The sequence below is a fragment of the Acipenser ruthenus genome, chromosome 10 (genome assembly GCF_902713425.1).
Source record: "Acipenser ruthenus chromosome 10, fAciRut3.2 maternal haplotype, whole genome shotgun sequence".
NCBI lineage: Eukaryota > Metazoa > Chordata > Actinopteri > Acipenseriformes > Acipenseridae > Acipenser > Acipenser ruthenus.
This window is the reverse complement of record NC_081198.1, coordinates 43,003,439-43,015,898: the sequence shown is the minus strand read 5'-3', so window position 1 is coordinate 43,015,898 and position 12,460 is coordinate 43,003,439. Positions and strand designations below refer to the sequence as shown.

General features: G+C 38.6%; 1 protein-coding gene across 4 annotated transcripts in view; it reads left to right on the top strand.

Moving 5' to 3' along the window:
* The window catches only part of LOC117402560 (protein TANC1-like), a 115,343-nt gene that overhangs the window by 69,948 nt on the left and 32,935 nt on the right, over nt 1-12,460 (top strand). For all 4 annotated transcript variants that reach the window (XM_034003859.3, XM_059032327.1, XM_034003850.3 and 1 more), the window contains 3 exons: nt 7,497-7,622; nt 8,331-8,612; nt 9,577-9,728. In XM_034003859.3, the coding sequence (XP_033859750.3) occupies nt 7,497-7,622; nt 8,331-8,612; nt 9,577-9,728 (560 nt within the window). The remainder of the gene's footprint in view (nt 1-7,496; nt 7,623-8,330; nt 8,613-9,576; nt 9,729-12,460) is intronic.

The window sequence follows — 12,460 nt, the reverse complement described above, 5'->3', positions numbered from 1 at the left end:
AGTTCACAGGTACAAGCCTGTCAGTATTGTTTATCACCACCTCACAGTGACGGAGGATATTGCTCCCTGTTCATCCCGTCATATACCTGTTAGCTTTGCACATATAAAAGCACTGTTCTTACTTTCTCCACTGGCAGGGATTGAGTGTAATGTCGCTCCCTGGCTGAGAAGATCATAATAGAGTCTATGATGGTTGATTGATGTCATAACTGTGAATGTCACTTTGTCATTAACAATAAGGCTGGGGAGCTGATAGGGTTCCGTGGAGTTTTGAGCGTTCTCATTTCTAATGCGCTCACTTGGCAGCCACAGGGTTGAATATTGATGGGGACATTTCTATTGCAGTGTAGGATGTATGGCAGTGCCACCAGCAGAATGTAAAATGTGGTTGGGCAGTAAATCCTAAAAAGCTATTTTGGAATAAAAGCAATATATCTCTGTATTGTGGCCCAAGGTATTGCAATGTTAATCAGTGTTCAGTCTAGAATACTAAAATTGTTCGCTTCGGGGTTTTTTTTTTTTTTTTTTGTATCCAGACAAAAAGCTGTTAAACTTTATCCTTTAGCTTTTGAGGAAGGTTAATTCACAATAAGAAACGGACATGTCTGGGTAGCTTCAGTGCTCTATTTTAAAAGTCTTACGGGAACATTGGAATCAGAGTGCTGTAAAGATGAAAAGACATAAGACGGTACATAAGGTGTGTGTAACCATTTGATTAGGTCTGCACAGCATGGCCAGTCTGATGTTTAACTGCTCAATTCTTGTTGTTATGCTAGCTCATAATGAGGATGGTTTTCTATGTGGTTTTATTTTATTGTAAAAAAAAAAAAAAAAAAAAAAAATCAATAATTCCGAAAAATGACACTGGATTAGTCAAACATTTTTCTGTTAAACAACAAGAAATTTCACTACCCCAAGCAGTCATTGACTGTCACTAGTAAAATGCAGAACCCTTCTAAATATTATGGTCTTGCAATGATGAGGAGTTGGATAACTATTATAATTTAACAGTTTAGTCAAAATATCACTTCCCTGTAATTACTGTATTGCCTGGATTGTCTGTAAACCTCAGATTGAATAGGACATGACCTTAAATGTACATACTGAATTCAACCAATTAAAGCAGCGTTTGCCAAATTATTTTTTTAACCCACATAAATGAAAATCACATTTCTTTAAATTGGCGCGTTGGATATTACATTTCTACACACTTCAGTCTATCAAAGGAACTAAAACTATGGGCCTGATAGCTAAGGCAAAGGTTGTTAGCACCTGTACTGGGGCACAAGGGGGCGCAAACAAGTGCATCAGACTTTGCTCTGTGATGTGATGTGATTTTGGTACCACGTTTTACCCCAGGTTTTTATGACTGGGCTAATGCCAGGTGTCGGCTGAATAAATGAGAGCTTCATTGAGATTGTCAAACTCCTCTCACTTATGACATGAGCTCGACTCGAACCTGTGGTGAAAGGGAAATGTATGGAATGTATTAACATGCTGCCCCACCACGGATACACTGCCTTTTAAAGACAATAAAGGTCATATAAGCAACATATACCATTACATATCAATACAGTATGCTTTTAAGATTTTTTTTTGTTTTTTAAATGCCATCAGAGTCAGAATGTCTTGCCTGTGTTTGTGTGGGAACTACAGTAGCCACTATTCATCCTGTGATAAAGATTAATTAAGAGGATGAACACACAAGTGTACCACTGGTGTGCTTAAAGGTTTTCTTTCAGTTGATGTATCCCAAAGTTCCCAATTTGTACTTCTGTCAGATGGTTGGGATTGCTCCCCCTCGGTTTGTATGAAAATTGTTTAATAAAGCACTAGCCTGGTACAGTTTCAAGGTTGGAAACTCAACTGCTGCCAATAGCTGTGCAGATTCTCAGGGAGCTTCCTGACTGATAATAGCTTTATTTACATGCTGGTCAGAGTTGCTATATCTTTCAATGCTCACCACAGGGAAAAATGACTTTATGTGTTTGTTTTTTTAAATGTTTTATTTGTGTCTCTTGTGGTTTAAATACATCTATCCAAATGTGGAATGATCTTAAATACATACATCTTAATAATATATTGCACTTATATTATGCTTCCCCATTAACAAAATACATTTGTTTGGCAGTACCTGAAAATATTAGGAATATCTGTCATACTCTGCACTCAGCTGCCTGGTGTCAGGTGTATGGTATTGTATTGAGAGCTGCATCTCATTGTCTTGGTGAAGCTGGCACTGAGGGATGGACTTAACAGTAAAGCATACGTAGTTTCGTGACAATAGTTGGGTATCGATGCATTTCTGGGTAATTGTACTGCACAGTTTTTAATACATTTTAATACATTCATACGACAGTCGTGGCCATTCGTGGCATTACGCTTTTTAAATAATGTGGTCTTCTTAAAACTGCAAATCAACCCTGTTTAGAATCCAAATTAGATGAGAAGATATCACAGAGTTTCCACCAACTACACAGTTGTATGGTTCCATATCCCACAAAAGCCACTACAGTAGTCTCCGGCTAAGAGAACACCCCCCGGGAAGCGTTCTCCAAGACGGATTTTACCACAGACAACATGAATCAATATATATATATATATATATATATATATATATATATATATATATATATATATATATATATATATACACATACATATATACTTGTCATGACGTACGTGCATCAACATATGAAATGAACAGAATTAGTAAGAGAAAAGCAATGGGCTAGGGTATGTTAATAAACTATAATAATAAAGTAACAGACAAACTAACATTAATAAACTGTCTAACTAAATTAACACAGCACCCCTACACACGTTAACAAATGCAGCAGCAGCTCTAAATTAATTATGAATATATGTACAGGAGCAATATTTATAGTAGGGGTGGGCAATTATATGAAAATTGTATATCGGTATTGTGCACGTATTTCGATTTCAATAAGGTAGAAGTCTTCCTAAACACAGAAACTATAAAAACACAATTGCAATGTGAAACATATATACATATAGATGTTAACAGATATTTACATAAGAAAAGTAATAACTTCAACTTACTGGTGCTTTGCTTCATAATAGCCATGGAGAAAAACAAGGTCTTGTTATATTGGTTTACTATTCCATGCCATCATCACCCACCTCAAAACCGAAATGTGGTCCAGTGGTTAGAGAAAAGGTCTTGTAACCAGGAGGTCCCCGGTTCAAATCCCACCTCAGCCACTGACTCACTGTGTGACCCTGAGCAAGTCACTTAACCTCCTTGTGCTCCGTCTTTCGGGTAAGATGTAGTTGTAAGTGACTCTGCAGCTGATGCATAGTTCACACACCCTAGTCTCTGTAAGTCGCCTTGGATAAAGGCGTCTGCTAAATAAACTAATAATAATAATTTATATACTTCACTGCACACTGACTAGCCAATCTGAAAATAATTTAATCTTCTCTGCGTATAAATGCTGACTCACGAGACCTCTAAAAGTATTAAGTACAGTGTCATGCTGAATGCTGCGTTATTTTGAGATGTGTTTTGATGTTTTAAAACTACATCTCATTTATAATACCGAAAGTTAATACATTCATAATAGTATAAGTAATCACATGGACAAAATGCAATGAGGCACTGACGCTTGCACATATCTCAAACGAGGCAATGATAAATTGAAAGATTGAATAAACTAATCAGTGTTCCTCAAGGCACTCTCGCAATGACAAGTCAGTTTTGAAAAGATTGAATAAACTATTTTAATTTAAGTCTGATGATGAGTTATCAGGTTTCAAAACAGTTGTGAACGAATCACTATCGGCCCCAAAAAGGTGTTCTTTTACGCAAAATTCCTGTTCCTTTTGGCAGATCATTTACAATGGGAAAAATCTGTTTCACCACAAGGTTGTTCTCTACGCCGAAATGTTCTCTTGGGAGGTGTTCCTGTACGCGGTGACTACTGTAATTGGCCTCAGATCAACCTGACTGGGAGAGGTAGTAGAGTTTGACTTCCCGTCTCAATAGGCACGGAATGCTGGTATTTGTTAGTGTTCACCTGCAAGACTGATTTCATTAGGCCCTGGGAATCAATACCAAACTGAATTGATGCTCTTAAATAAAGTCAGTAAGCATTGCTCTCTGCTGATCACACTATAGAATAAACGTATTACAGGCTAAAATGTGAGCATCGAGTACCTACATTACCAGGGATGTTAACTTACTCCTTATACATACATGTGAATTGCAGCAGCTAGTGAGCACAGCAAGCATTTTGGATAGATGCTTGGATTCTTATTTAAAATGCCGTCACATATCCGACTGCGGTGGGACCAGAATAAGGGAGGATATGTAAAGAGTCAGATGAATGAATCCTGTTTTAAATACCATTATACACAGTTGTAACAATTACTATATTCACACAATTATTGTTTTGAGATTCAGCTTTTAGGTTCAGGTATTAATGCTTGTGACAGGATAGCCATCTGCCATGTGGGTGCGTGCATTCGCTGTTGAGTGACAAGCAGGAGATCAAGATGGAGGTTGAAGCTGATACGCCCCGCAGGTTAACAGGATTTATTTGCATATCAACACTGAACAGCTCACATGACACTACCAGCAATGGCAGTGCATGGAGCACATACAACACAGTGTATGGAAACTTTGCTAGGCTCTACAATATCTGAACTAATCTTCTCTGTTAAACAATAAACTAACCTTGCTGAAGAGGTTGATCATGGCAGATAAACAGTTAGGGCTGATATGTAATGGTACACGATGGATTACTGTAAGTCACAGTGATCGGCATAGAGGAAAGTGTGGCATTGTTGGTTTCCATTGAGGAATATTTTGGTAGCATAGTAGGTATGTTCTTATATACGAATGTGAAATATTTACTTAATAGAAGATTTGTATGTAAAGGGTGAAATTAATGCTGTTTTTTGGTAACAAACAATATGCACAAGTTGTTGTGCATGGATGCACATTTGCCATGTGCTTTTCCAAATGCCCTGTACTCCACAGAAGCTTATGTGCTCATAACGTTTCTTTCAGTGAAAGACTTTTTGTTTAATACTGGAAGGTGTTTTATGTACTGTATGAATTACTATATCCCTAACAGTAGGTAAGTGTTCTTTTTTTTCTTGTGCATATTTTATTTGTTGACAAGGGCCCTCCATCATTTAATTGTTGCTGTTGAGTTTATGTTTATATTCAAATGTAAACATGGCAGCCTTATTGGTACTAATTCAGCCTAATTTAAAAATATACAGTTTCAGTACTTCCAGGGAAAACAACCATCTGTGCCGACCATAATTAATTTACTGGAGAAGCTGTGTTTTATTGCAGGAAAATCCTTGCTATAGGGTACAGTGCAGCTACTTTTAATAGGAACAGGGATGTGTAACCTCAGGGCTTGATGAAAATCCACCCCTACTCGCTGTTTGTGGTGTTGCAGTGTCACATGGTTCAGCCGCTTTGCATAACATAATCTCTTGTCTATCAAACTGCATTTCCTATCAGTTCCTAATAAAGTGGCCCCGCCCTCCAGGATTTAAAGATCGATGTATTAACAGTTAAACTGCCTGCGGTGAGTGCACAAGGAATCAAATCTAATCTGGTTACACACCAAAATGGAATTGAATTATCCTTGATCAGATTGAGCTGAGATTTCATTCCAGCTCAAAACACTTTGACACGTGGGGTCAAGGAGGAATTAGTATCAGAGGTCAGATTTCGAGTTCAGCTTTTGGAACCTGTGGTGTGAACACAGCCACTGATTGCAGGAGAAAGAGGATGCTCCGAACAGGGATTAAAGCAGAAGAATCACCTCCCTCGTCCTCCGTGCTTAAAGGCAAGGTTTTAGTATCTATCGGTACCTTCAAAGTAACTGGAAATATACTGTGATATTTTTCAACATGCACAAATTTGGGGAAAAACTACCTGGAGGTAAAAAGAACTAATCAGAATAGTAGTTTTTTTTTATTAAAAAAATAAATAAAAATAAAAAAAATCTGTACATTTGACAGGAGATAAAATTCACTCCATAATTACATGCAGAAAGACTTTGCACAGCTTATTCAGTCCACAGTCAGAGGCAGAGTAATCTACATGTAACTGGCTAATGATGTTGGCATGGAGCTTGACTGATATGTATGAGAAGGCTCCCTGCACGTACTTTCTACTTTATTTCTTCTGCTCTCTTGCACTCTCTCGCACTCTCCTGCTCTTGATCTCTCCTCTCTCTCTCTCTCTCTCTCTCTCTCTCTCTCTCTCTCTCTCTCTCTCTCTCTCTCTCTCTCTCTCTCTCTCTCTCTCTCTCTCTCTCTCCAGCAGGGTGGGTGTTGCTGAGCTAGAGAACCACTGATTAATTCCTCTCAGACAGCCCAGTGCAAACTGTGATCAGCTACATTGGAGCGGCTGCAGAACATGTGGACTTATCTAAGGGTCTCTCTCAGATCTGGGAAGAAATGAAATCAGTCTTCTGCAATTAATTTGCTGAATGCTAATGTTGTGGACACTGTGACATCTGTGCATAGTAACTGCCAAGTCTAATTACAAGTAATTTTACAAGATATTGTCAACAACCATGGATTGAAGCAGTGGTGCAGAAGATTAATTTAGGTATCTTGATGAGATTTGTATTAGGAAATGTACTAGGAAATATAAAGTGGTATCTAACCTATTGGTCCTTGTAATGAAGAATATTTTAAACTGTCTTGCATATTGATTACATCCATTTCCATCAGACTGGCTCTGCTTAGGACTGTAAGTAGCTGAATCTCTTATGTTTTTATAGCGAGGGGATGTGACCTGTGCAAACAGGTTGCTAACATATAGAGAGTGCTTACAGATAATGAATGCTTCTGTTCATTTTGTGGTGTTTGAATGAATGAGGTGTTTGTTCTGTATGTGCTGTAGTCATACTAATGCAGTTTAATTGCAGTTCTCTCCTATTCACTGTTACACTTTTGACATTATTGTAGAATCCAGTAATAAATGTGCTATGATAACATAAGGGTGCTAAAGGTAATCTGCCATTGTGTTTTTCACTTAAATGAAGCACCCATCGTTTTACAAGGACAAGTGGCAACATTGAAGTAAATCAGTTTCATTCCTTTTAGAGCATGTCTTCGCTGTAATTTTACTGTTGCAATGTATACAGGGCAAAAATATGATGTTTTTGACAATTCTTTCTTTGACTTCTTTTTGCTTTTCCTGTCAGTTCTCAAAATGATCTCCCTGTCAATACCTGACCTGTGTATTCTGTTTGCTGAGGGCATGCTTTTCTCTACATTGATGCCAGTTTGAATCAGAGTCTGGAAACGGTTAATGCCTAGCAGGGGGGGAGGGGGGGGGGGAGGGGGTACCAGTATATTCAACTCAACCCTTCTAGTCATACCTTCCCAGACAACCTCTAGGGAGACTTAAATGCCACTGTCTACTTTCCAGACCTTTTCTTTACTAGCACTGATGTTTATAGAGTTTGAAAAACATTTTTTTTTTTTTTTTATAGCAACAAGTTCAACAAAACTGGAAGATCTGCGCTATCTTGATGAACAGCGCAATACTCCACTGCGCACCTCCATTCGACTGCCCTGGCACAGCACTGCCGGCGGCCGGGTACAGCAGGATATTAAAGGTATCAGGATGTTTGAAAGCCGCTCATCGCTTTGCTTAGGAGCCATAATAAATCTCTGTATTAATACACTTTGAAATATTACAATAACAGCTCCAGGCTTGCCAAGTCTCAACCCTCTTTTATAGTAGCAAATCTATTGGAAGCAAACCGGCAACTGCACAGTTTGCACACTGCATTTAGTACATTCTATCTTTGTGGACAACGGTTTCTAAATCAAACATTCCTAGTATTCTAAAACCCCAAATAAAGCAAGCAAAAAGCTGGTTGGTGGTACCAGTTATGGACTGCTTAGTAGAAATAATATCCCAACCATTCCCAAACCACTGATGCCCACCACCTTGGCTGGTCTGATTTTACTTTCTTAATTAAGATACTTCAGCATGGAGATTGTGTTGGCTATTACAGTAGTGAGGTTTGATCTGGTCATTAGACCAGAGACATTCTGGGGTCAAATCTTGCTGAAGTTCAGCCATTGATTCTCTTTTGGAAAGTCAGGATAACATGCCTCCTCATTATAACTCAGTAGTCAGAAGCCATAGTCAAGAAACTACAAAAAAAATCATAAACAGCCTGCCAGAACAGTGTTAATAAGGCATAGGACCACCATGAGCAGTCTTTGAGGTGTTTAAACTTCTGGGAAGTTGGCCAAAGAATCACTTAGATATAGTTTTTAATGATTATTCTTTTTTTTTTTACTCCCCCTTCCAGCCCGGTTTGCACCCTATAAGCCAGCTGATATCATGCTCAAGCCTCTGCTTTTTGAAGTGCCAAGCATAACCACAGACTCTGTGTTCATCGGAAGAGACTGGCTCTTTCAGCTAATTGAGGAAAACCTAAAGAAAGACGAGTCTCCTGGGAACAGAGGAGCAGTCATCATGGGGAACGTCGGGTTTGGGAAGACAGCCATCGTTTCACGTCTGGTGGCACTCAGCTGTCATGGAGGCCGGATGAGACAAATTGCTTCTAACAGCCCTAATGCATCCCCAAAAAGTGAGATATTCTCACTGTGTTGTTTGGATTAGAACACTAATGCAGCATTGACAATAGGATTACATCCTCATAGTTTAATACCTCTCAGAGCTGCTAATCCTCCAACAGGCATGTTAACAAATTAACATGCATTTACATTTATTATAAAGAGATGTCTGTTTTGTTTTGTGCAGGTCTTTCAAATAGGGCAACAACTTAGTGTGTGATGGAATTAGGTTATTCTTCTTGTGGACATTCAAGCTGATTGTTGGGTGTCTTTAATTGAGCTTTATCTGTGAAATGTAAATCACATATTTAAAAATCATTGCAATTCAAACCAGGATTTAAATGTAATCTTACAACTTAGGTTAAGTGGAAGGCCTTCTATATCCAAGTTCCACTCAAAGCTGTTGTAAATTAGAATGGAGAAAAACCATGGTTACTCTGTATCAGAGCCTTCTGTCATTTTAGAGTTTGGAGCCCAGTTCTCTGGGACCAACAGCAATGAATAAATCAGCAGTGAAGTGCAAATGTATGAATGTTTTTAGCCTAACCTCAATATATATATTTTTTAATCATGATTACAAAAAGAAACTCAAAAACACACATTTTACACTTGAGTTTAGCTCATTAGTTTATGATTGATTGCTTAAAGGTACACATGATCTGTAAAGTTGATGTTTCATAAACACAAAACAGGATAAACACTCGGTAACAAATTGAGATAAAACTTTGAGAAGCCAAGTAGATAAAGGTTCAGCCTGGTATTCAGAGATATGGCCATAGTAGTTTATTGAATTGTTGATTTCATTGAAAAATGATAAGTGCTACAACCTCCTGTATTTATGTATTAGAAGGAACTGAACACGTATCTACTGATATGCCCTGTATTGTGGAACTAGTCGTAATGGATATTAGTAGATGAATCTGATATTTCAGTGTCTGAATCAGATAATGATAATTGTTCATCGCTGTATTTTCACAGATGGGGACATAAGCCCTGATCTACCACTTAGTCAGCCACCACAGCCCACTCCCCCTCCCAGTGCCACGAACACCATGAGGAACGGGAGCTGCCCTGGGACCCCTGAGCTGCAGAGACGAAGGGAAGAGGCTGTGAAGCGTCTCGCCACCAAGGTAGGAAATCTGTACAATATTGGACGCATTCCTTTGAAAAGCAAGTCCACAGTAATAATAATGATAAAAAAGAAATAGATTTAAAGGATGTGATGAAGCTGATGTTTTGGGGTTGCTGATATAAACATATTTGCGTCTTAACATTTAAATTTGACCACACTTTCCTAATTTAGTCGTCGCCAATGGTTTTTACCCCAGTTTTCTCCCCAATTTGGAATGCCCAATTATTATTTTTATCCCGGTTCACTGCTTCAACCCCCCGGCGACTCAGGAAACGCAGGCTGAAATATGCATCTTCTGAAACGTGTTCCGTCATTTTTCACACTGCGGATCCACTGTGAAGCCACCAGACCCATAGTGCTGGAGGACAACACAGATCTGAATGGCTCCACTGCAGACCCGCAGGCACCCTATCAGCCACAGGGATCGCTGGTGAACCGTGGATTGCCCTGCCGACCTAAGCCCTCCCTACCCGGGCGGCGTTCTGCCAATTGTGCGCCGCTCCCTAGGAACCCCCGGTCACGGTCGGCAATGACATAGCCTGGATTCGAACATGCGATCTCCAGGCTATAGGGCGCATCCTGCACTCCACGCGGAGCGCCTTTAGTGGATGCGCCACTCGGGAGCCCCCATAGTGAATTGTTTGAAATTATTGTTTTGAATTGTTTTCATGGTGAAAGAGAAACTGACAAAGTTATGTTTTGTTTTGTCTTGATGGTGCTCTTTACGGGCTTCAGGAACTTCCTTTATTAGCAGTCTGCTACTTGATTTGACTTTTACACCTTGGGCAGTGTAGCCCTGCATTTCTTTTACCCCTGAACCTTCTTGTAGCACTGCCTGCGCTACTCTTAAGTTTTAGATTTAGGTCATTGAAGATCATTAACACTTACCCCACTAGAAAAAAATTCCCTAAAAAACAGCTGCTAACACAGTTTAATCAGGAATTTCACAAGCAATTATTTTAAGATAATTTAAAACGATTAATTATCTTGTAGCAAGTTAGCAATGTATGTGTGGCCCTAGCCAACACTAATGTGTATTTTACAAATTCTCATTCCCTCTTAGCTGGGATGCGTTTTGTGCATTTACAGTTTACATCCTAGCCTCTGGGATGCTCCATTTGAGCACATCTACTTAATTTATAATCTGTCATTTAGCAACTGAGTTTATGCTTTGGGATGCTTTTAAAACCATGCTGTGTTTACCACTACTACTTGTTAATTATGTGGAATTCCTGAAAACATGCCAGTTAGAACGACTTGTTCTCTGAACAGTTTATTGACACAAATCCAAAGAAAGAAAATTAAGTCTGTGGTAATGGACGATTGATCTCCTGAGATTTTATTTAAATAAATCAATACAACAATCTCATATTAACTGCAGCACATATTTGAAGCTCATCCAACATTTAGTTTTGAATTGATGCAAAGACACATTTTGAGGATAATACAATGCATACTTAGATTGCTAGTTGTTACCTACACAATTAAAGGCTGCCTGTTATCTGTATAAAACAGGGATGGAAATCGGACTCCAGCTGCATAGTTTTGCATTGTGTTAAATTGTGTCTTCTTTCAAGTGCTGCAACAATCTCAGTATTATGGGGTAACGAGTTTGCTTCATACAACTCGCCATGTGTACAATGAATGTTTTAAAAACTAACGAAAGAGCCTTCAAATCACTGAATAGCAGAAAATTACAAGGGCGTATCTAATCATTACTTTTTATAAGATCCTAATGCATATTCACAAAACAATCGCTGCTTTGGTTTCTGTATTTCCACTGAAGCCATGTAAATAAATAAATAAGCACAGCTGCATTGAAACAGCTTTTCTCTAGAGTGCTTAGTAATGCAGCAGGCAGACAAATCCATTTCTTACCTATTGCCACCAGTGGTCCACACAAGGTTATTATTAATATTATTATTATTTATTTCTTAGCAGATGCCCTTATCCAGGGCGACTTACAGTCATAAACAAAAATACATTTCAAGAATCACAGTACAGGTTAGTGTTTGAACAGTCTGCTCGTCAACAGATGCCTACCTTAATATTGAGTCCAGATACCTTTGTTTTGCTGTAGTACATGTCTAATTATTTTGTATTCCCACCTGAAATTCCGTCTCACTGAAGTGGCGTGGCTACATCTGTGAAGGGAATTAAAATCAGTTCTCCGAGTAGCCATGAAGGAGCTGAAAAGACAGGCAATATCTTTTATTTCACCTTTACAAATGCCAGTTCGCTCAGTTTCAATTAGAAGCCAATAAAGTTTTTTTTCATACAAATGTTATTCATGTGGGGTTTTTTTGTAGATTGGGAAAGATATTTAAAAATAACCCTACCACAAAACATGGTTGATTCAGCGTGGTTTTGAGTGTTTTGCAGTATACAATGATTATTAAGATGTACAATAATTTTCAGACCAGTTATTTGTATAAGAAATGCACAGTGTAATCGTTTGTGAAGTTCCTGCTCCATATTTTGTTCAGGCTATTTGTGAACTCCAAAAAAAGGTTTCTACCTAAACCAGAATATCTGTGTCAGCTCCACAAGGCACACTGTAATTAGGACAGGATTAATACAAGCTCTCCAGAGGTCACTTGCAGCTCTTTTCTCAAGAGGTCTGTGAAGGCACTGAATGTGCATAGCAGGGTACATCCTAATTCTAAGTAGATTAAAACTCTACATTGAAATAATGTGGACGTTAACCCCGGTTTTAAATAACATTTAGTT